Source organism: Heteronotia binoei, chromosome 11 (assembly GCF_032191835.1).
Source record: "Heteronotia binoei isolate CCM8104 ecotype False Entrance Well chromosome 11, APGP_CSIRO_Hbin_v1, whole genome shotgun sequence".
Lineage (NCBI taxonomy): Eukaryota > Metazoa > Chordata > Lepidosauria > Squamata > Gekkonidae > Heteronotia > Heteronotia binoei.
This window is the reverse complement of record NC_083233.1, coordinates 75,321,429-75,345,946: the sequence shown is the minus strand read 5'-3', so window position 1 is coordinate 75,345,946 and position 24,518 is coordinate 75,321,429. Positions and strand designations below refer to the sequence as shown.

At 49.8% G+C, this 24,518-nt stretch overlaps 1 protein-coding gene across 1 annotated transcript in view; it reads right to left on the bottom strand.

The window, feature by feature from the left end:
* Nucleotides 1-24,303, bottom strand: part of NCOR2 (nuclear receptor corepressor 2) — a 480,522-nt gene extending 456,219 nt beyond the window's left edge. Inside the window, 1 exon segment of the mRNA XM_060250121.1 lies at nucleotides 24,179-24,303. Coding sequence (XP_060106104.1) covers nucleotides 24,179-24,283 — 105 coding nt within the window. The 5' untranslated portion in view covers nucleotides 24,284-24,303.
* Between the last annotated feature and the right edge of the window lie 215 nt (nucleotides 24,304-24,518).

Below are 24,518 nucleotides of genomic sequence, written 5' to 3'. Positions count from 1 at the left end.
TGTGGGATTACGTGACGATTGTAGAGAGCACTACGGTTAGGCCCTGGGCTCGCTGAAGCTTGAAAGTACAAATTTCAAAGTAGGGGGTGAGAAGAAGAAGAGCAGATTTATACCCCGCCCTTCTCCCTGAATCAGAGACTCAGAGCAGCTTGCAATCGCCTATATCTTCTCCCCCCACAACAGACACCCTGTGAGGTGGGTGGGGCTGAGAGAGCTCTCCCAGAAGCTGCCCTTACAAGGACAGCTCTGCGAGAGCTATGGCTGACCCAAGGCCATTTTAGCAGGTACAAGTGGAGGAGTGGGGAGTCAAACCCAGTTCTCCCAGATAAGAGTCCACACACTTAACCACTACACCAAACTGACAGCAGATAAGTGACCCAAGCACAACCGGGGGCACACTCAGATGACACGAGAGAGCGGAACAAAACCACTCAAGAGGAAGTTTCTGACGCCATCTTGAAATTCCTTTTGTGATCATCCAGGGGCAACAACAGCCCTCAGCGCCGAAGTTTTTCAAGCCGCAGCAGTTTAGCTTTCCCCCGTAGACCTACCAGTTTGGTGTAGTGGTTAAGTGTACAGACTCTTATCTGGGAGAACTGGGTTTGATTCCCCACTCTTCCACTTGCACCTGCTGGAATGGCCTTGGGTCAGCCATAGCTCTGGCAGAGGTTGTCCTTGAAAGGGCAGCTGCTGTGAGAGCCCTCTCAGCCCCACCCACCTCACAGGGTGTCTATTGTGGGGGGAGAAGATAGAGATTGTAAGCCGCTCTGAGTCTCTGATTCAGAGAGAAGGGTGGGGTATAAATCTGCAGTCTTCTTCTTTTGCAGGAGTTGTCCTTGAAAGGGCAGCTTCTGGGAGAGCTCTCTCAGCCCCACCCACCTCACAGGGTGTCTCTGTTGGGGGGGGGAGGTAAAGGAGTTTGAGACTGAGATTCAGAGTATAGGGCGGGGTATAAAATCATCATCATCTTCTTCTACTGCTACTACTACCACCAGGGGCAGGAGCAAAAATCCTACTTCTGGCTCCTGAGCTACTGGCACTGAAGTTGTGAGTGAGTAACTTGCTGCATACATTAATTTGCTCCGGTGCCATCTTCCATGAGCCAAGACAAAACATGTGCAAGCTAAAGGCCAAAAATGCGAGAGCAAAAACGTGCACACCAGGGGATTAAGGTGGATCTATTGCTTTTAGATCTTTCAGCAGCGCTTGACCCAGTCAGTTACGATCTAATGACCCACCACCTTGCCGACATTGGAGTTCAGGGGGTGGCCTTACAGTGGTTTTCCTCCTTCCTCCATGGTCGGGGACAAAGGGTGGCGATTGGCGAGCAGACCTCCCTATGTTATCCACTAGAATGTGGTGTACCACAGGGAGCTATTCTCTCGCCAATGATGTTTAACATCTACATGCGCCCCCTCGCCCAGATTGCCGGAGGTTTTGGGCTGGGTTGTTACCAGTATGCAGATGACACCCAGCTCTATCTGATGACGGACGGCCAGTAAGACTCAGCCCCAGACCATATGACCACGGCACTAGAAGCAGTGGCTAGCTGGCTACAACTGAGCCGGCTGAAGCTTAATCCAACAGAGGTCCTGTATATGAGTCATGGGGGGGCAAGATTGGGCAACCGGCTCCCCACCCTGGATGGCGCACCTCTTGGGCCAGCTCAGAAGGTGAGGAGTCTGGGTGTGATACTGGATGCCAACATCTTCTGACCATTCCTGGCCCAAAGGACGTCCGGCTTGCCTCAATCAGGGCAGGGCATTTTCGGCCCTGGCCCCGACCTGGTGGAATCAGTTCCCTATAGAGATTCAGGCCCTCCCGGATTTGTTTCCATTCCAGAGGTCCTGTAAAACGGAGCTGTTCCGCCAGGCCTTTGGCTGAGACAAGCAGAAGTCCTCCTTCTATACCAACTAATGGGCAGGGGACCACCCGGTTTGGCCCTGAAACACTTTCTCTGCATGAGAGCCAGTTTGGTGTAGTAGTTAAGCATGCAAACTCTTATCTGGGAGCACCGGGTTTGATTCCCCACTCCTCCACTTGCACCTGCTGGCATGGCCTTGGGTCAGCCATCGCTCTCCCAGAGGTTGTCCTTGAAAGGGCAGCTGCTCTGAGAGCCCTCTCAGCCCCACCCACATCACAGGGTGTCTGTTGTGGGAGGAGAAGATATAGGAGGTTGTAAGCCACTCTGAGTCTCTGATTCAGAGAGAAGGGCTGGGTATAAATCTGCAGTCTTTTTCTTCTTCCCCAGAAGAGGGAGCGCCCTTGATTCTCTCGCTCTCCAGAGCCACCACTGCGGGTGGTCAGAGGATGATACTGCAGCCCCCAGCCTAAACAAATGGACACTCACACACAGACTGACCAGCTCTCCAAGTTCCCCCGTCCCTGCTTTGACTGTCTCCATGCTCTGCTACCGATTTGCTTTTCCAGTGACGAACCGCGGCAATCATTTCACTCCCCGGATTAAACAAACCACCTGAACCCTTGCTGTAAATCAACATGTATCATCATCAGGGGTGGCATTCTAGGAGCTCATTTGCATATTAGGCCACACACCCCCTCGATGTAGCCAATCCTCCCAGAGCTTACAAGAAAGAGCCTTGTAAGCTCTTGGAGGATTGGCTACATCAGGGGGGTGAGGCCTAAAATATGCAAAGGAGCTACTGCTAAAATTCCACCCCTGATCATTGTCAATGACAGGGCCTCTGTTAGAGCATTTCTTGGCACCTTTCTGTAAAAGTGTCCAGCAAAGAAAATTTACAAGGTTTATAAGATTTATTTATTTATTTTGTGACTTTATAGTCTGCCCTTTCCATAATGGGCTCAGCGCAGATTACACATATGGGATAGAGAAAGTAGAGGGAAAAAATACTCCCTTTTCTCCCTTTCTCACAAGACAAGAACTTATGGGCAATCAATGAAATTGCTGAGCAGTCAGGTTAGAATGGATAAAAGGAAGTGCTTCTTCGCCCAAAGGGTGAATCCACTGACACAGGAAGCGGTGGCAGCTACAAGTGCAGACAGCTTCAAGAGGGGATTGGATCAACATATGGAGCAGAGGTCCATCAGTGGCTCTTAGCCACAGGGTATTGATGGAACTCTCTATCTGCTACAGAGATGCTCTGTATTCTTGGTGCTGGGGGGAGGCAACAGTGGGAGGGCTTCTAGTGTCCTGGCCCCACTGGTGGACCTTCTGATGGCACCAGGTTCTTTTGGCCACTGAGTAACAGAGTGTTGGATTGGATGGGCCATTGGCTTGATCCAACATGGATTCTTTTATGTCTTTGTGTTCTTATAATTAATAACCGCATGCCAAATAAGGATATGAACACATGGTAGAATACTCCTGCGACTTCCTTGCCAGGTGCCTAACTGTGACATGCTCCCCGATTTCTGTTTCTTAAGAACATAAGAGAAGCCATGTTGGATCCGGGCAATGGCCCCTCCAGTCCAACACTCTGTGTCACATAAGAGAAGCCATGTTGGATCAGGCCAATGGTCCATCCAGTCCAACACTCTGTGTCACATAAGAACAGAAGAGAAGCCATGTTGGATCAGGCCAATGGCCCATCCAGTCCAACACTCTGTGCCACATAAGAATATAAGAGAAGCCATGTTGGATCAGGCCAATGGCCATCCAGTCCAACACTCTTGTGTCACACAGTGGCCAAAGAAACCCCCAAGTGCCATCAGGAGGTTCACAAGTGGAGTTAGAAGCCCTTCCACTTTGTCCCCCACCCCAAGCACTAAGAATACAGAGCATCACTGCCCCAGACAGTTCCAATAAAATGCTGTGGCTAATAGCCGCTGATGGACCTCTGCTCCATGTATTTATCCAATCCCCTCTTGAATCTGGCTATGCTTTTAGCCACCACCACCTCCTGTGGCAGTGAATTCCACATGTTAATCACCCTTTGAGTGAAGGACGACTTCCTTTTTCTCAAGCTCCCTTGCAATTCTTCCCAGAAAAAATTCCGGGCAGCCGCAAAGGCCACGTTATCTGTTGCCCGCAGACGTTTAGCTCAATCAAAGGCTACAATTTTGTTTCCTGTGAAGCACATCAGTAGCTCGTCTGGAGGAGCAAAAAGCAGTTTAAAGAAATCATAAAAAAGAGAAAACGCTGAACTGTCAGGAAGGCTTTTTCCCCCCTTAAATCCACACAGCGCCATTAAAGAGGCGCAACAGTTCGCTCGGATGCCTTCTAAAGCTGACCTTCTCTCTCGCTAATGAGGGTCAGAACCATTTCCACTTTCCCCGGCAACGGCACAGAAGACAGTTGTGGAGAGGCCGCCGGCGAGAGACAGCTCCATCAAGTCTTCCTGGCTTTTCTCATTCCCCTTTTCTTTTTTTAATGACTGTCTTCACTCTGCAGCATCGAGAAACCTCTTCCCCTTTCCCCTGCGCCCGGAGAGAATTCTCAGAAATCCTTTGACCCCCTAAAGAATCTTAGGCTGTCGGGCTCATTTAGATATAAAAATTAAATTCTCTTTTCTCGAAAAGGCAGCTGAATTCAGTCGGACTGAAAAGCCCTCAGTGGCACGCATCAAAGCCAAAGCCCCGATAGAAGTCGGAGGTGGCAGGAAAAGTGGAAGAGTGGGGAATTTTTAATTTTCAAAACCTCTCAGCCCAAAATAGCAGGCTTACTGCCTCGCTCAGGAGAAAAGCCAGCCGAGACCTGGAGACAACCTGCAAGCAAGACTGAGATGGAAGTAGAAGAACTATTCCTAGCTTATGGTCTGCGTAGGATATTGTCTAGGAGGAGAGCCAGTTTGATCAGAGCAGGAATGTCAAGAGACAGTTTAGTGTAGTAGTGAAATGTGTGCACCCTAATCTGGGAGAAATAGGTTTGATTCCCCTCTCCTCCACATGCAGCTACTGGAGTAACCATGGGTCAGTCACAAGTTCTCTCAGAGCTGTTCTGCTCAAAAGAAGTTATCTGAGAGCTCTCTCAGACCCATCTGCTTCACAGGCAGTGTTCCCTCTGAGCTGAGTTAGTATGAGCTAGCTCATAGCTTTTTAGCTTCCGGCTCACACACCTTTGCCTTAGGCTCAGGAAAAATGGGTCCAGAGCAAAGTCACTTATGCAGCAGCTCACAACTTTAATTCTGGTGGTTCCCGAAGTAGAATTTTTGCTCACAGGGCCCCACAGCTTAGAAGGAGCATTGCTCATGGAGTGTCCTGTTGCGGGGAAGGGGAGGGAAAGCAGATTGTAAGCCGCTCTGAGACTCCAGGTGAAGGGCGGAGTATAAATCCACACTCCTCCTCATCTTCTTCCTTTTCTTCAGTTTATATGATATACTGTGCCTGAATGCATTTTCCCTTTAGAGACTTGCCTTCCTGATTTTCAGTCCCAAAAGGTACAGAAAGGGTGAAATTCGAGAAGCCATGCTACAACTTGCCAGCCCAGGTCTTTGTTTCAAGAGCACTCCTCTCGAAAGCTCAAGGTGACAAGAAAGAGCTGGAGCTGGCTGCGTGCCCCCTGGTGCCAGTGGGGATTACCAATTATGATTCACTCACCCCCTACAGAGCCATCGGCTGGAAGGACCTCCAACAGTCGCGCCAGGTTCCCTCTATGGGGACTTCAGACTCAGCTGCGGATGTGAATCCACAGAAATTTAAAATTGTTGCATCTCTGCAGAAACGGTGGAAGGGAAACTCCGACATGAAGCGGGTGAGATGGAAGTAATTAGCAAACCTGACATGGGGAAACGCGGAGCCATTAGAGACTGGGAGCAATTAGCTCACCCCCATGGCGAGGTGGGCAGCTCCCAAAAGTAATAAAGGGAGTAACTTCTGTTTTACTTGGGAGCTCTCCCAGGTCCTGAAGAGCCTGCCCTTGTTTCAATCGCTTCTCTCCGGCATCCAGTGCCTGCTATTCATGGCTGGAGGACCTCCATAAGAACATAAGAGAAGCCATGTTGGATCAGGTCAGTGGACCATCCAGTCCAACACTCTGTGTCACACAGTGCTCCCCGCCGAAAAAAACCCAGGTGACATCAGGAGGTCCATCAGTGGGGACAGGACACTAGAAGCCTTCCCACTGTTGCCCCCCAAAACACCAAGAATACAGAGCATCACTGCCCCAGACAGAGTTCCAACAATACACTAATAGCCACTGATGGATCTCTGCTCCAGATGTTCATCCAATCTGCTTTTGAAGCCATCTATGCTTGCAGCCATAAGACCGACCACAAGAGAAGCCATGTTGGATCAGGCCAATGGCCCATTCAGTCCAATACTCTGTGTCACATAAGAGCATAAGAGAAGCCATGTTGGATCAGGCCAGTGGCCCATCCAGTCCAACACTCTGTGTCACATAAGAACATAAGAGAAGCCATGTTGGATCAGGCCAATGGCCCATTCAGTCCAACACTCTGTGTCACATAAGAGCATAAGAGAAGCCATGTTGGATCAGGCCAGTGGCCCATCAGTCCAACACTCTGTGTCACATAAGAACATAAGAGAAGCCATGTTGGATCAGGCCAATGGCCCATTCAGTCCAACACTCTGGGTCACATAAGAACATCAGAGAAGCCATATTGGGTCAGGCCAGTGGCCCATCCAGTCCAACACTCTGTGTCACATAAGAACATAAGAGAAGCCATGTTGGATCAGGCCAGTGGCCCATCCAGTCCAACACTCTGTGTCACATAAGAACATAAGAGAAGCCATGTTGGATCAGGCCAATGGCCCATTCCGTCCAACACTCTGTGTCACATAAGAACATAAGAGAAGCCATGTTGGATCAGGGCAATGGCCCATCCAGTCCAACACTCTGTGTCACATAAGAGAAGCCATGTTGGATCAGGCCAATGGTCCACCCAGTCCAACACTCTGTGTCACATAAGAACATAAGAGAAGCCATGTTGGATCAGGCCAGTGGCCCATCCATTCCAACACTCTGTGTCACATAAGAACATAAGAGAAGCCATGTTGGATCAGGCCAATGGCCCATTCAGTCCAACACTCTGTGTCACATAAGAACATAAGAGAAGCCATGTTGGATCAGGCCAATGGCCCATTCAGTCCAACACTCTGTGGAACACAGTGGTCAAAAAAACCCAGATGCCATCAGGAGGTCCATTAGTGGGGCCAGGACACTAGAAGTCCTCACACTGTTGCCCCCCCCAAACACCAAGAATACAGAGCATCACTTGCCCCAGACAGAGAGTTCCATCAATACCCTGTGGCTAAGAGCCACTGGTGGACCTCTGCTCCATATGTTTACCCATTCAACAGTAGCTCCATTCAAGAGTTACTAGTGGCCATCTGGCTTCAGCCCGGTAGGGATGGGGATCAACCAAACATCCCAGTTAAAAAGAGACAGGCCACACAGAAAGTAAAGTGAATGCACATGAATGCACAAAGCTCCATTCTGCTGAACCAGACCACTGGTTGGTCCAAGGTCAGTATTGTCTCTTCAGATTGGTAGCATTTCCCCAGGGTCTCCGGATGAGGTTTTTCACATCACCTACTGCCTGGCTTTTCTAACGGGATTGTTAGATCTCAGCCTGAGAACTGTGTTCAGTTAGGGGCACCACATTTTAAGAAGGATATAGAAAAGCTGGCACGTGTCCAGAGGAGGACAACAAAGATGGTGAGGGGTCTGGAGACCAAGTCCTGTAAGGAAAGGCTGAAGGAGCTGAGTATGTTTAGCCTGGAGAGGAGGCGACTGAGAGGTGGTAGGATCCCCATCTTCAAGTATTTGAAGGGTCGTCATATAGAGGGTGGTGCAGAGTTGTTTTCTGTTGTCCCAAAGGTCGGACCAGAACCGACGGAGGGGTTGAAATTAAATCAAAAGAGTTTCCAGCTCAACATTAGGAAGAACTTCCTGACAGTTAAGAATAGGCTTCCTCAGGAAGTGGGGGGCTGTCCTTCCCTGGAGGTTTTGGTGTAGTGGTTAAGTGTGCGGACTCTTATCTGGGAGAACTGAGTTTGATTCCCCACTGCATCACTTACAGCTGCTGGAATAGCATTGGGTCAGCCATAGCTCTCACAGGAGTTGTCCTTGAAAGGGTAGCTTCTTTGAGAGCTCTCTCAGCCCCATCCACCTCACAGGGTGTCTGTTGTTGGGGGAGAAGATATAGGAGATTGTATGCCACTCTGAGTCTCTGATTCAGAGAGAAGGGCGGGGTATGAATCTTCAGTCTTCTTCTTCATTAAACAGAGTCTAGGTGGCCATCTGACGGAAATTATGATTCTATGAACTAGGCAGATCATGAGGAGAAGGACCGGAAGGGTCGCATCAGTGCTTAGCTCTCACGGCCCTTTCTTACACGCTGATCGTCGCTTTGGGGTCAGGAAGCAATTTTTCCCAAGGCCAGTTTTGCCAGAGATCCCAGAGGGATTTCTTTCTCTTTTTTTGCCATCTTTTGGGAGTGGAGCAGGTGACACTTCGGAGGGTGCAGGGAGAGGCATTTGTGAGTTTCCTGCATTGCACAGGGGGTTTGGACTAGATCAGGGGTGGCCAAACTGCGGCTCGGGAGCCACATGTGGCTCTTTCACACATACGGTGTGGCTCTTGAAGCCCCCACCACCCCGCCAGCCAGCTTGGAGAAGGCATTTCTCTCTTTAAATCACTTCTCCAAGCCAAGCCAGCTGGTAACTTGAGCCGCCTTAGAGCACGATGCCGAACTGAAAACTTTTCTGGAGAATTCACATTCCGATATCATGACATATGCAAAAATAGTAGGTATTGTTTCTACTAAGGTAGCAATGTTTTATTTCTCCATTGCAGTGGCTTATGCTGTAGTATTAAATTATTATAGCTTAGCAGCAAGGAACACGTCGGGAAGAGCATCAGTAAGCATCATTGAACAGGGACGTCTTGTGAGTACTGCGGGTGCATAGAGGCTGGTTGAAGCTCAGACCACAACACCGTTTCAATATGAACATGAAAGGATGAAATGTATGTTTTGTATTGTAGCGTTGCGATTTAATGGAGCACCCTTTGCTGCAAGAGTGACAACCGAAGCAGGACTTTTAAAGTTGGCAGTCTGCACATCAGGACTCCTATTTGGAAGAATTTTCATGAATTATTTTTGTATCGCGTATTTTGTATATGCACTTTATTACACAGTAATTTGTTACTATAACGATTGCGTTGTGTATATATATTGTGGTAACTTTGAAGAATGCATATAAAGTTAAGATTGCTTTCTTTCCACTTCTCCCTCCTTCCCTCTCGATTTGCTTTTCCCCCACCTTTCCCTCCTTCCTTCTTGCATGTTTTGCGGCTCTCAAACATCTGACTTTCATGTCTTGTGGCTCTCAAACATCTGACGTTTATTCTATGTGGCTCTTATGGTAAACAAGTTTGGCCACCCCTGGACTAGATGATCCTGGAGGTCCCTTCCAACTCTAGCATCCTATGATTGCAAACATGGGTCCTTCTGCTTGCCAAACAAACGCTCTACCACTGATCCCCCGCCCCTCTCCAGTAGTCAATGGCTGAGAATAATCTCTGAATTCCAGCCTCCTAGATCGACAGCCAACCTTCTTCCCCTCCAGATTGCTCTTTTCTGCTAAAAACAATAACATATCCCCATCACTCCAATGCCACAGCTAAATGTAGGGACCGTCTCTCCCCACACGTTCCCCAGAAGGTACTTAGATCTGGGATGCAAAATCTATTAGTGATCCCCAGGCCGAGGGAGGCAAGATTAAAATCTACGAGAGAGAGAGAGAGAGAGAGAGAGAGAGAGAGCCTTCTCGAATGCTGCCCCCTATTGGTGGAATCAGTTGCTGGAAGAAGCCAGGCCTTGTGGGACCTCACCTAGTTCTGCAAGGCCTGTAAAACGACACTCTTCCGGCTGGCCTTTAGTCTGGAATGGGAGTAGAGAATGACATCTTATATACTGAGCGCCATCTGAAATATAATATTGTCATCTGAAATGTAATATTATCAATTGATACTAGCACCAGATGGTTTTAACTGTTTTTAATTGTTTATTTTAATTTATAATGCAATAAACTGGAGAGTGGTGTAGTGGTTAAGTGTGCAGACTCTTATCTGGGAGAACCAGGTTTGATTCCCCACTCCTCCACTTGCAGCTGCTGGAATGGCCTTGGGTCAGCCACAGCTCTGGCAGAGGTTGTCCTTGAAAGAGCAGCTGCTGTGAGAATCTTCTCCAGCCCCACCCACCTCACAGGGTGTCTGTTGTGGGGGAGGAAGGGAAAGGAGATTGTGAGCCGCTCTGAGACTCTTTGGAATGGAGGGTGGGATATAAATCCAATATCATCTTCTTCTTCTTCAATGTATGTAAACTGTTCTGATTTTACTGGTTGTGTGAGCCACCCTGAGCCTGCTTCGGCGGAGAGGGCGGGATATAAACCTAATAAACTAAACTAAATGTAGAACGAAAACTAACGATCGTGAACGAAGGGCCAGAGCCCAGGGAAGGAAACGGGAAGCCTTTAACACTTATGTTGTAAATCCGTTTGTGTAAACAAGACCTGTGGATGGTTGTAACTGCTCACCTCCCTGCACTTTCCCAATCAGCGGGCTGGCAGTCTGCAACAGAAAACCTCATGTCACACCCAAGCAATAAGATATGCGACAAACAAACAGGTACAAAGCCAACACGGCTCCTTGTGAATCATTTATAGGGCCGCTGAGTAAATGGAGCTGAGGTATAGTTGAGATCAACGCGCGTCCACCTACAGCCAATGAAGTTAAACTTGCAAGGGGTCAGAGTATCATTCTGGCTAGATAAAACAGCAAAAACTAAGGAAATTCTTAGTTTATGGCCAGTGTTTCCAAGAAAAAAGAAGACGAAGAAGAAGGTGGTGGTGTTGGTGATATTGGATTTATATCCCGCCCTCCACTCCCAATTTCAGAGTCTCAGAGAGGCTCACAATCTCCTTTATCTTCCTCCCCCACAACAGACACCCTGTGAGGTGGGTGGGGCTGAGAGGGCTCTCACAGCAGCTGCCCTTTCAAGGACAACCTCTGCCAGAGCTATGGCTGACCCAAGGCCATTCCAGCAGCTGCAAGTGGAGGAGTGGGGAATCGAACCCGGTTCTCCCAGATAAGAGAGCTATGGCTGACCCAAGGCCATTCCAGCAGGTGCAAGTGGAGGAGGGGGGAATCAAACCCGGTTCTCCAGATAAGAGAGCTCTGGCTGACCCAAGGCATTCCAGCAGGTGCAAGTGGAGGAGTGGGGAATCAACCCGGTTCTCCCAGATAAGAGACCTATGGCTGACCCAAGGCCATTCCAGCAGCTGTAAGTGGAGGAGTGGGGAATCAAAATCCGTTCTCCCAGATAAGAGAGCTATGGCTGACCCAAGGCCATTCCAGCAGCTGCAAGTGGAGGAGTGGGGAATCAAACCCAGTTCTCCCAGATAAGAGAGCTGTGGCTGACCCAAGGCCGTTCCAGCAGGTGCAAGTGGAGGAGTGGGAATCAAACCCGGTTCTCCCAGATAAGAGAGCTATGGCTGACCCAAGGCCATTCCAGCAGCTGTAAGTGGAGGAGTGGGGAATCAAAATCCGTTCTCCCAGATAAGAGACCTATGGCTGACCCAAGGCCATTCCAGCAGGTGCAAGTGGAGGAGTGGGGAATCAAACCCGGTTCTCCCAGATAAGAAAGCTATGGCTGACCCAAGACCATTCCAGCAGGTGCAAGTGGAGGAGTGGGGAATCAAACCCAGTTCTCCCAGATAAGAGAGCTCTGGATGACCCAAGGCCATTCCAGCAGGTGCAAGTGGAGGAGTGGGGAATTGAACCCGGTTCTCCCAGATAAGAGAGCTATGGGTGACCCAAGGCCATTCCAGCAGGTGCAAGTGGAGGAGTGGGGAATCAAACCCGGTTCTCCCAGATAAGAGAGCTATGGGTGACCCAAGGCCATTCCAGCAGGTGCAAGTGGAGGAGTGGGGAATTGAACCCGGTTCTCCCAGATAAGAGAGCTCTGGATGACCCAAGGCCATTCCAGCAGGTGCAAGTGGAGGGGGGGGAATCAAGCCTGGTTCTCCCAGATAAGAGAGCTATGGCTGACCCAAGGCCATTCCAGCAGCTGCAAGTGGAGGAGTGGGGAATCAAACCCAGATAAGAGAGCTATGGGTGACCCAAGGCCATTCCAGCAGGTGCAAGTGGAGGAGTAGGGAATTGAACCCGGTTCTCCCAGATAAGAGAGCTCTGGATGACCCAAGGCCATTCCAGCAGGTGCAAGTGGAGGGGGGGGGGAATCAAGCCTGGTTCTCCCAGATAAGAGAGCTGTGGCTGACCCAAGGCCATTCCAGCAGGTGCAAGTGGAGGGGGGGGAATCAAACCCAGTTCTCCCAGATAAGAGAGCTATGGCTGACCCAAGGCCATTCCAGCAGGCGCAAGTGGAGGGGGGGGAATCAAGCCTGGTTCTCCCAGATAAGAGTCTGCACACTTAACCACTATACCAAACTGGTTCTCTCATGTTAAGCTAGCGTGAGCTAGCTCTCACATTTTTAGCCTCCCGCTCAAACATTTTTGTCTGAGCTCAGGAAGGATGACCCCAGAGCACACTAATTGATGCAGCAGCTCACAACTTTCTTGCCAGTAGCTCACAGCTTTAATGGCAGTAGCTCACAAAGTAGAATTTTTGCTCACAAGACCCTGCAGCTTAAGAGGGAACATTGTTTATGGCATTCCTCCACCTTTCACGTCATAAGGCAGTAGCAGTCTCAAGCTGCGGAGATCAAATAGCTTAGTCTCTCAGTCACTAAGTTATCTTCCCAGAAGGTGCCTAGCATTCTTGCTCTTTGGCGCCACCACTGCTGATGGCTGGATAGCAACACTGCAAGCAGTACAAGGAGAGAACAGAGCTCTATTTGGTCCTATAAAACTCCTGATTCTGGCATGGCGCCTTAGATTGGATACATCAAGGTTAAAGGGGGAAAAAACACAGGCTAACGGGTCCCTAAATTCTGGACCAAATAAAACCATCTCCCATTTTAGAATCATAAAGCTGGAAGGGACCATAGAGACCATCTAGTCCAAGGATATCAAACATGTGGCCCGAGATCAGGCCCTCAAGGAACTCAGTATCATCTGCTTCCTTCTCTCTCTCTCTCTCTCTCTCTCTTGCTTCTTTCTGCATCACAGCTTGCTTTGCCAGGCTTGCTCAATCACACAGAAGCTACAGAGCAAAGCCTCTATTTTCTCCACTGGCTGACTAGCACAGGAAGCAACTTACGTACAAAAGCTCTCAATACCCAGCCATTTCATGCTTTCCTCTGGGTCTTAGGCTCAAAGCACTGACCACCGGCTGGCTTGGCTCGGAGAAGTGATTTAAACAGACAAATGCCTTCTCCAAGATGGTTGATGGGACAGTGAGGGCTTCGAGAGCCGCACAATATGTGTGAAAGAGCCACATGGGGCTCCCAAGCCACAGTTTGGTCACCCCTGGTATAGATCCATGTGCTGAGGGAGCTGTTGCTGCCCAAGCAATGTTTTTTTTAAAAAACATGCACAGCCAATCAAATCACCAGTGGCCAATCAAAAGCCTTGCTCGGAAAAGCCCCACTTTGGTTCTGCCCACTTTTCTAAAGCATCTGGCGGACACCAGGAAAGGAGTCAGCATGCACCATGGTGCCCACAGCCATCACATTGCGGACCACTATTCTAAACAATCAATCCCTGTTTGCAGGGCTTTTTTCTGTAGCAGGGCCTCATTTTCATATTAGACCACACCCGCTGATGTAGCCAATCCTCCAAGAGCTTGCAGGGCTCTTCTTCCAGGGTCCACTGTAAGCTCTTGGAAGACTGGCTACATCAGAGGGTGGGGGCGGCCTAATATGCAAAGGAGTTCCTGCTACACAAAAAAAACCCCCTGATTAGGCCACATCCCCCTGATGTAGCCAATCCTCCTGGAGTTTACAGGGCTCTTCTTACAAGGCCTCTTTGTAAGCTTCAGGAGGATTGGCTACATCAGGGGTGTGTGGCGTAATATGCAAAGAAGACGACGACATTGGATTTATATTCTGCCCTCCACTCAGAGTGGCTCACCGTCTTCTTTATCTTCCTCCCCCACAACAGACACCCTGTGAGGTGGGTGGCGCTAAGAGAGCTCTTACAGCAGCTGCCCTTTCAAGGACAACCTCTGCGAAAGTTATGGCTGACCCAAGGCCGTTCCAGCAGCTGCAAGTGGAGGAGTGGGGAATCAAACCCGATTCTCCCAGATAAGAGTCCGCATACTTAACCACCACACCAAACTGGCTCTCAGGAGACAGACACCCTGTGAGGCGGGTGGGGCTGAGAGGGCGCTCCCAGAAGCTGCCCTTTCAAGGACAGCTCTGCCAGAGCTATGGCTGACCCAAGGCCATTCCAGCAGCTGCAAATGGAAGAGTGGGGAATCAAACCCAGTTCTCCCAGATAAGAGTCCGCACACTTAACCACTACACCAAACTGGCAAAGGAGTTCCTGCTACAAAAAAACACGACACAAAAACCACAACAACAAAAAACAAGCCCTGCTAGCTTGAGACAAACAAATACTGTCTGGGAAAAGAGATACGCGTGTGGGACATAAGAACATAAGAGAAGCCATGTTGGATCAGGCCAATGGCCCATCCAGTCCAACACTCTACTCTGTGTCACACAGTGGCCCCCCAAAATTTTTTTTTATATATATATAATGTATGGGACATGTATGGATAGAATAAGATGCCTCGGGGGGGTGGGGGAAAATGGGACGACAATTCCAGTCCATAATTTAGGATGGGAAAAGGGAGGGTTTCTCACAATTTGCTCCGCTGAAGACAATTCCTGCCTGGGATTGCCACATAGGCCAAGATTGTCCTCTCCTGACTATCAGAGCTGACAAGTTTCAGGATAACCCAAATTCCTGGCATCCTTGTTCTCCCCAGAACAAAAGAGAGGCTATCGATCAAGGCGGTCGGCCCCACCTAGAGCTGCCTGCCCCCAGCGTCTTTCAGCAAAAGCCGCACGTTGCCAATTCGAGACAAAACAAGGGAGCCCAAAGCTTCTTTCTAATCAGATGCGCCGGTTCAGATAAGAATGAGCCGTGTAAACTTGGTTCGGTGGCTCGTGGATCTCTTATCTCCATGAATGCAATAACAGACTCCGGAGACTGCATTGTTCCCCTGCTCTTGTCCTTGCCAACAATCTCCCAAGCTGCTGAGTCAGATCTTCTGGCCTCGCTCCAAGGTGACCGGTCTGTACGTCACCCTGTTTTTGGGATACGGGGCTGCCTCTATCCAGGGGTCATTTTGTAGGGAAAAAAGCGCCGGGGCTCATTAGCACATCTCAGTTCCATAACTCACTCGCGTATCCGCACACCCCTGACATCACCAGAAGGTGTACTCAATTCTATCAGCTCAGCATCTGCCTTAAAATGCTTCTTGAACTAGAATTGTCATCATAAAACCTGACTCCCATCATACTTTTTAAATTACTTTCTCCTATGTGGCCACCGTGAAGACTTCCATCTGTCTGGTTTATAGGTTTCGGTGCTTTCTCCAATATTTTTGTGGGGGGAAATATTAGAAAGTTTGTCCAATCCTAGAGTTCAGCAAAATTCTCACTGGGGGTTTGAACAATGGAGCCTATAACATAAAAGAAGCCATGTTGGATCAGGCCAATGGCCCATCCAGTCTAACACTCTGTATCACACAGTGCCAAAATACACACACACACACACATTGTGGCTAATAGCGACTGATGGACCTCTGCTCCATATTTTTATCCAATCCCCTCTTGAAGCTGGCTATACTTGTAGCCACCACCACCTCCTGTGGCACTGAATTCCACATGTTAATCACCCTTTGGGAGAAGAAGTACTTCCTTTTATCCGTTTTAACCTGACTGCTCAGCAATTTCAAGCAGGGGTCATTTTGTAGGAAAATAGGGGGTGGAGCTCATGCAGGGATTGTTATGCAGCTGCACTTACTATTCAATGGACAAGGTGGGAAAGAGGAGGTGGAACTCTCAAGAAAGGTTCAGGAGCTGTGCTCCTGTGAGCTCCCACTGAATCCAAGGCCTGGATGCAAGTATTTTTTTTTGGGGGGGGGGGGGGAGAAGAAAGAAAGAGCACAATAAAATTGAGAGGTTCTGGAGCTCCGCTCCTGTGAGCTCCTGCCCAAAATGAGGTCTGCCTCCATCCCCAAAACCTGCAAAGACATACATAAAGAAGATATTGGATTTATATCCCGCCCTCCACTTCGAAGAGTCTCATAATGGCTCACAATCTCCTTTACCTTCCCCCCCCCCAACAGACACCCTGTGAGGTAGATGAAGATATTGGATTTATATCCCGCCCTCCACTTCGAAGAGTCTCATAATGGCTCACAATCTCCTTTACCTTCCCCCCCCCCAACAGACACCCTGTGAGGTAGATGAAGGTATTGGATTTATATCCCGTCCTCCACTCCGAAGAGTCTCAGAGCAGCTCACAATCTCCTTTACCTTCCTCCCCCACACCCTATGAGGAGACTGGGGCTGGAGAGGGCTCTCACAGCAGCTGCCCTTTCAAGGACAACCTCTGCCAGAGCTCTGGCTGACCCAAGGCCATTCCAGCAGCTGCAAGTGGAGGAGTGGGGAATCAAACCCGGTTCTCCCAGATAAGAGAGCTATGGCTGACCCAAGACCATTCCAGCAGCTGCAAGTGGAGGAGTGGGGAATCGAACCCGGTTCGCCCAGATAAGAGTCCGCACACTTAACCACTACACCAAACTGGCTCATAAAGAGACAGCTACGTGCAAAAGAGAGATTCTTTCTGGGCTGAGAAAGAAGAGAACAGTTTCTCACAGAGGTCTGGCAGTCGAGCGCCGAAGCCAACGGTCACTGCGTTTCTGGCACTATGAAACAATTTGGGCATCACAGCAAGCTGGCACATCCCAGCCATTTCCCAGAACAAATGCCTCAGTGGCCAGACTCAACTGGCCGGTGCCAGAGGCGAGAGAAGCAGCCAAACCCTTCCCCATCAGCTCGGCAAGGATCAGCTCACTGATATCCAGAGCTTTTTTTTTGTAGCGGGGCCTCCTTTGAATATTAGGCCATGCCCCCCCCCGATGTAGCCAATCCTCCAAGAGCTTACAGGGCTTTTAGTACAGGGCCTATCAGAAGCTCCAGAAGGATTGGCTACATCAGGGGTGTGTGGCCTTGTATGCAAAGGAGTTCCTCCTACCAAAAAAAAAGCCCTACTGATATCTTCTTAGAAAGGGCTGCGTTCTACCGGAGCCAGATTCAAATCCACAGCACCCCGGAGAACAACAAGATTTTGTGGCGTGCAAGCTTTCAAAGGTCAGAGCTCTCGTGGCCAAACACCCTTCAATAGCGAAAGCCCCCTCTGTCACCTTTGACCCTTGCAAGTTCATACCTTGGAAATCATACTTCCTGACTTGAAGTTAGACAGGGCAGGCACATATATGTAAATCAGAAAGGGCTGAGATGGCATAAAATTTACTACATAAGAGAGCCAGTTTGGTGTAGTGGTTAAGTGCATGGACTCTTATCTGGAAGAACCGGGTTTGATTCCCCACTCCTCCGCTTGCAGCTGCTGGAATGGCCTTGGGTCAGCCATAGCTCTGGCAGAGGTTGTCCTTGAAAGGGCAGCTGCTGTGAGAGCCGTCTCCTGCCCCACCCACCTCACAGGGTGTCTGTTGTGGGGGAGGAAGGGAAAGGAGATTGTGAGCCGCTCTGAGACTCTTCGGAGTGGAGGGTGGGGTATAAATCCAATATCTTCTTCTTCTTATCTACATGAAGCCCTAGGTTTGAGTCTTGCCGGTGCCGCGAATGTGCTAGATAGCCTTAAGCAAGCTTCTCTCTCCTTCTGCCCCACATCTGCGATATGAAGGTAAAAAAAACACACCGGCCAATCTTATGAGATTGTTGCAAAAAACTGCAATTTTTTTTTTTAGCACTGTAATCTGCACCTTCTCAGTTCTCCGTCTACTTAAAAACTGCTGCTCCTCAGAGTGGGAAGCACACCCCCCCCCCACCTCCACCCTCTCCAAGTCTTTGCTTTCTTCCTTTGTTCACATAATATAGTGCAGGGGTGGCCAAGGGTAGCTCTCCAGATGTTTTTGCCTACAACTCCCATCAGCCCCTGCCATCGGCCATGCTGGCTGGGGCTGATGGGAGTTGTAAGCAAAAAATATATATCTGGAGAGCTACCGTTGGCCACCCCTGACATAGTGGGTTCCGTGAAATGATGAGGCAAGGTGGTAGTGATCATAGCTCTTTTGTTAGATACAGCATAGCAGTGTTGCATTCCAAGACTGGAGGTTGGGCCAATGGGACCAGCTATATATATATATACTGAAGGTTCCCGCCCTAGCATGCTATTGGGCCATTCAAACCAGCAGGGGGCCCGTGATTGGAGCAGGGCAGAAGAGATATGGCTCCTGCTGCCTATTGTTCCCGAGTCCCCAAGCTCAGTCCTTCAGGCTCCAATGAGCCAGGCAAGAGCTCCATATAATAGTCACAATTCCGATCACGTATACAACAGTTCACCACCACCAAACGCCTGTGTTGGGCTGCAACCACAAACCCGCGAGTGATATCCTCATGCTGGCAACGTCACACGCCAGCCGCTCTAGGCGTTTCTGGGGAAACTGACGTCATCACGCCACGCATGCTTTGCACGCACAGAATCACAGAATTGGAAGGAACCTCTAGGGTCATCTAGTCCAACCCCCTGCACAATGCAGGAAACTCACAAATACCTACCCCTAAATTCACAGGATCTTCACTGCTGTCAGATGGCCATCCTTGGAGGTTTTCAAACAGAGGCTTAGATGGCCATCTGACAGCAATGCTGATCCGGTGAATTAGGCAGATCATGAGAAGGGGGGCGGGAAGGGTTGCATCAGGGCTTAGTTCTCATGGCCTCTTCTTACAACGCCCAGGGAAATGCTGATTGCCACTCTGGAGTCAGGCAGCAATTTTTCTCCAGGCCTGGTCGGCCAAGGATCTGGGAGGTTTTAGCCATCTTCTGAGCACGGAGCAGGGACCGATGTGGATGTATGTGGGGGCTGGGGAGGTGTTTGTGAATTTCCTGCATTGTGCTGGGGGTTGGACTAGATGACCCTGGGGAGCTCCCTTCCAACTCTATGGATTCCATAGCAAAATGTCAGGGAGCAAGGGTACGTATAACTCTAGTAGCGACACTTCAGTATTTCAGGCAGGAGCCCTGTTCAACAGGATGCCGTTAAAAGACGCACGGCCAATCGGAAGCCCTGCTGGACGAAAGTTCCACTTGGTCCTGCCCACTTTCAAAAAGCACAAGCACAGACAGCTTCAAGAGGGGATTGGAAGGAGCAGAGGCCCATCAATGGCTGTTAGCCACAGGGTATTGATGGAACTCTCTGTCTGGGGCAGTGATGCTCTGTATTTTTGGTTCTTGGGGGGGCGGGGAGGGGAAGAAACACTGGGAGGGCTTCTAGTGTCCTGGCCCCACTGATAGACATCCTGATGGCACCTGGGGTTTTTTTTGGGGGGGGGGCTGTTTATTTTTGGCCACCTCGTGACACAGAGTGTTGGACTGCATGGGCCATTGGCCTGATCCAACATGGCTTCTCTTATGTTCACTTGGCAGCACCATGATGCCCGTGTTTGCCATTTTGGGAACCAGGGGGGGGGGGAGAGGCGGTAAACTGAAGTTGTCTGAAAGCCATATTCTGTGGGGAGTGGATGAGTCACATGTCTGTAAACCATGACATGCACCCCTCCCACTCTGCAATGCTGGCGTTTCTTGACACATCCAAGGTTGGTAACACCGCTAGGCCCCTTAGCCTTAGTAAACATAGTGATTTATGTGCCATCCCTCCCCCCCCCACAAAGAGCTTAAGCTGGGTAAAACCTGAGGAAAAAGAGCGAGTCTGGCAAGGAAAGGAAATGCGGTTAACCGCCTGCGTCGCATTCAAGCGCTCTGCCTTTCTCCCCTTTCTCACTCGCGCTTTTTTCCCTTTCGTGAGGCCTGCTGAATCATGAGGCATCGAGGGCCCAGTCTCTGCATGCAGGCTTATCACTTCCTGCTAGCTCTGACCTTTGGCAACGGCATCTCTCTTTGAGGGTTTGTGTGATTTCCTCAGGCGGCGGAAAGGACGCTGGGAGGGGCAGGCTGGCGGTTGGGAGACCAGCCATGGATCTGTGCCCAGGGCCCTGTCCTGAGGAAACCTCGCACATGTTCTTCTCTCAGACAGGCAAAAGGCGCTTTTTGCAGGCGCTCAGTCCTTAAACAAAGCAAAGATTAAGAGAGTGGGCGGGGGGGGGGAGAAACATGTGACCTCTCTGTTTCTATCCACCCCAGCCTGAGCATTCCACCTGAAGAAAAATTCTGGAGAACGCAAAGGCTTGCTAGTAGTTTGTGATGTTTTAATTATTTGCAACCGGAGGGATTATTAATTTCAGGATTTTTTTTTTCTTGCTATAAACAACACCATGTCGATTCTGTGAATTTGGCAGATCGTGAGGAGGAGGGCAGGAAGGGTTGTATCCGATGTTCCCTCTAAGCTGCAAAAGTCTTGTGAGCAAAAATTCTACTTTGTGAGCCGCTGGCATTCAAGCTGTGAGCTGCTGCATCAATGAGTGTGCTCTGGGGCCATTTTTCCTGAGCGAAGACAAAAATGTGTGAGGTGGAGGCTAAAAATCTGTGAGCTAGCTCACGCTAACTCAGCTTAGAGGGAACACTGGTTGCATTGGTACTGAGTTCTTGTGGCCCTTTCTTACAAGCCCAGAGAAACGCTGCTTGACATTTTGGAGTCAGTCAGAAATTTTTCTTCAGGCCAGTTTGGCCAGGGATCCTGAAGGTTTTTGCCATCCTCTGGGCATTCACTGGAGATTTCTGAAGGGGGAGGTATTTGTGAAGTTCCTGCATTGTGCAGGGGGCTGGACTAGAGGAACCCTTGAGGTTCCTTCCAACTCTTATGATTCTAACAGTGCGACCTGTGATTCGCCAAGCCTCACTGCGAGAGAGCCAGAAAACTATTGCCGCTCAAACCACAAAGTTCATTTATTCAAAACCAGAGGCTTCCCCACGGTGCCCTCCCCTGTTTCCCTCCATCACAGCAGTCCTTTAAAGCTGCATGGACAGAAGTTTACTGTGCGGCGCAGAAAGGGTTGCCATATCCACAAAATTGCCGGTGGCGATTATGTTTGGTTAGGAGATTTCTGTGCTGCCTCTTCAGAATCCCGCTTGAAGGTGAGCCGCTATCAACGGGGTCGTTTGGATGCAGAGGAGGGGGGGGAGGGGCATACCACCTGGCACACCCCGGAGGGAGGTGGTACAGAACTAAGATCCCGTAACTCAAGATAAGAAATTGCAGAGTTCATGTTACAGCCTGACTGAGTGGAATGGGGCACCCTCCGTGAAGACAGTTTCAGAGGCTTAGCCGTACTGGTCTGCAGCGGAAGAGATAGATCAGGCGCCAAGGCCAAGCCACTAAAAAAGCGCACCCCCCCCGCCTCCTCCCTACTTCCTCCCTGGGTCTCCGCTTTTCCCACCGATCAGCTGATCAGCTGGGGGGGCGGCCTTGAAAGAGTCTTAGGAGGGGGAGCTTCTGTCAGTGGGTGGGGGGGAGGGAGGGAGGCGCTGTGCAGGGGGGGCAGGGGCCACAAGAGCGGAGGGGAGAGTGGGGCCGCCAGGAGGGGCCATACAGGTGGAAGGGGGGTTTTGGTGGAGCGGCCGGGCCCCCCCTGTGGCTACGGGCCTGTATGTGTGGCTCTTCCACACTCTTGAGGCCCCTACTATCCCATCAGCCAGTTTGGAGAAGGCATTTTTCTCTTTAAATCATTTCTCCAAGCCAGCCGGGAGCTTAGAGGATGCATTTAAAGTTACTTTCTTTCCACCTCTACCTCCCTCCCCCATCTATTTTCCTTCCTTCCTTCTCTCAAACATCTGACACTCGTGTCTTGCGGTTCTCAAATATCTGATGTTCGTGTCTTGAGGCTCTCAAACATCTGATGTTTATTTTACGTGGTTTTTACACTAAGCAAGTTTGGTCACCCCTGAGCTAGATTTTGAGTCCGGGAGCACTGTAGAGACCCACAAGATTTTTGCTAGCTCTGTGCTTGCCGTCACACCCTGACCCGGGTGGTCCAGGCGCGCCCAATCCGGTCTTGAAAGCTAAGTAGGGTCAGCCCTGGTTAGTATTTGGATGGGAGACCACCGAGGAAATCTGGGGTCGCTATTCAGAGGCAGGCGGTGGCAAACCACCTGGCCTTGAAAATCCGACAGGGTCGCCGTCGGTCAGCTGCGAATAGGCAGCACAAAAATAAAAAGTGCTTTGTGTCAATGGCACCAGGTCGAAGTTGGGAGTGTAGTCGGACCCTTAAGACCAACAAAGTTTTATTCAGAATGGAAGCTTTTGTGTGCTTAAAAGCACACTTCATCAGACAGCGGTATGAGATGGAATCAGCACTTTCTCTATAGAGAGAGTGAGTAGTGAAATAGGAGGCAAAATAGGGGGAGGGACGGTGGCTCAGCGGTAGAGCATCTGCTTGGGAAGTGGAAGGTCCCAGGTTCAATCCCCAGCATCTCCAACTAAAAAGGGCCCAGGCAAGTAGGTGTGAAAAACCTCAGCTTGAGACCCTGGAGAGCCACTGCCAGTTAGGGGAGGGACGGTGGCTCAGTGGTAGAGTATCTGCTTGGGAAGCAGAAGGTCCCAGGTTCAATCCCTGGCATCTCCAAAAAAGGGTCCAGGCAAATAGGTGTGAAAATCCTCAGCTTGAGACTCTGGAGAGCCGCTGCCAGTCTGAGAAGACAATACTGACTTTGATGGACCAAAGGTCTGCTTCAGTATAAGGCAGCTTCATATGTTCAAAAATAGTGCAAATGGTTTTAGCAGATTAAAAGAACAGCAAGTTGGGGTCTGAAAATTGTCAGCTTGGGTCGACTGGGAGGGAAAAAATAACAAAGGCAATAAACATGTCAGAATTGGAGACTGATGTCTATGTCATTTGGTCTCTTAATTGCGAAGAGTAATAAATTAGAGTCTGTTGTAATGTTCCGTCGGTCTCCTCTAAAGCATAGGTTAAAAGAACATTTTTCTACAGAATGAAGCCGCAGAGGGAAAGCTTACATTCTGAATAAAACTTTGTTGGTCTTAAAGATGCTAAAGGTAAGTAAAGGTAGTCCCCTGTGCAAGCACCAGTCATTTCTGATTCTGGAGTGACATCGCATCATGACATTTTCACGGCAGACTTTTTACAGGGTAGTTTGCCATTGCCTTCCCCAGTCATCTACACTTTCCTCCCCAGCAAGGTGGGTACTCATTTTACCACCTCAGAAGGATGGAAGGCTGAGCCAACCTTGAGCTGGCTACCTGAACCCAGATTCCGCCAGGATCAAACTCAGGTCATGAGCAGAGAGCTCGAACTGCAGTACTGCAGCTTTACCACTCTGCGCCACAGGGCTCCTCTTAATGGTGCTACTCGACTCCAACTTTGTAATGTTGCTTCAGACCAATGCGGCTGCCCGCTTGGATCTAACTTTTGTCAGTGGTGTTTGCAGCCTCCCTGTCAAGAAAGAAGAGATTCGGTGCTTTTCTAATTGGCCAAGGGAGGCTTTCAATTCTGCTGTGGCGCAACACGGACAAGCAATCAGTGTAGTTTTAATTGTGCTTCAGAGAGAGAGAGAGAGAGACTGCAATCTTGCCAGAGCCAAGTCCCACTCTCTTGATATACTCAATGCACAGACATCCTTATTTCTAAAAAGATGCTCAATTCTTACACTATAAGCTCTTTGTTGCAGGGGTAAAAAGCTACGGAGGTGCAGTAAGAACCAGCAGGGAGCAAAAGTTCTGCTTAAGAAGACACACATAGTACGCATAGCTGTTAGACGCACGAATTTCACGTCTCCTCTCCCAAAACTCTGCCACGCTCTTCAGCCCCAAATCACACAAAACTGCGCACAGGACTGCACCAACTGGATGGCACCCTAGCTCCCATGGCTGTGATCACACATACTAAACAATGCACTTTCCAACTGGATTGTGCCAGTTCCCACAGTAAAATCCGGTTGGAAAGTGGACTGAAAGTGCATTATTTAGTGCGTGTGGTCACGGCCTATGTCTCTCAACCAGGGCTAGAAACTTGCACATTTCTCCACTCCCTGACAACCTTCCCCTCCCTCCAGTTTTTCAATCCCACACCCCAAACTGAGCCCCACCAGGTCTCCCCCGGAGCAAAAGAGAGCGAGCATTTGTTGATAAAACGGAAAGAAACGGGAAGGAGCATGTGCATGACTTACCACATGCGGCTGCGTTATTGCCACCGGGTAGGACATGGCATGGGGCGGGTACCGAGGCTCAGTCGGCCGCCAGCTCTGAGCCACAGGTTGCGTAGATCCAGACATTGCTGCCGAAGCCCCGAACGGGGTCAGAAGGGGTCCAGTCTCGCTTGGTTCAAAACCCCCAGAATCTGCGATGCAGAGCACTAAAGAAGCCCAAAGTTTTTCCACATCATGCGCACGCCGTCTTCTTCATGCTGCGTCTGCAAGGAAAACATGGAAACAGAAAGTTGCAGCTCAAGTCAAAACCATAGCCAGTTACGGCAGAAAATTAAGCCACAAACACCCCCCCCCCTCCCCA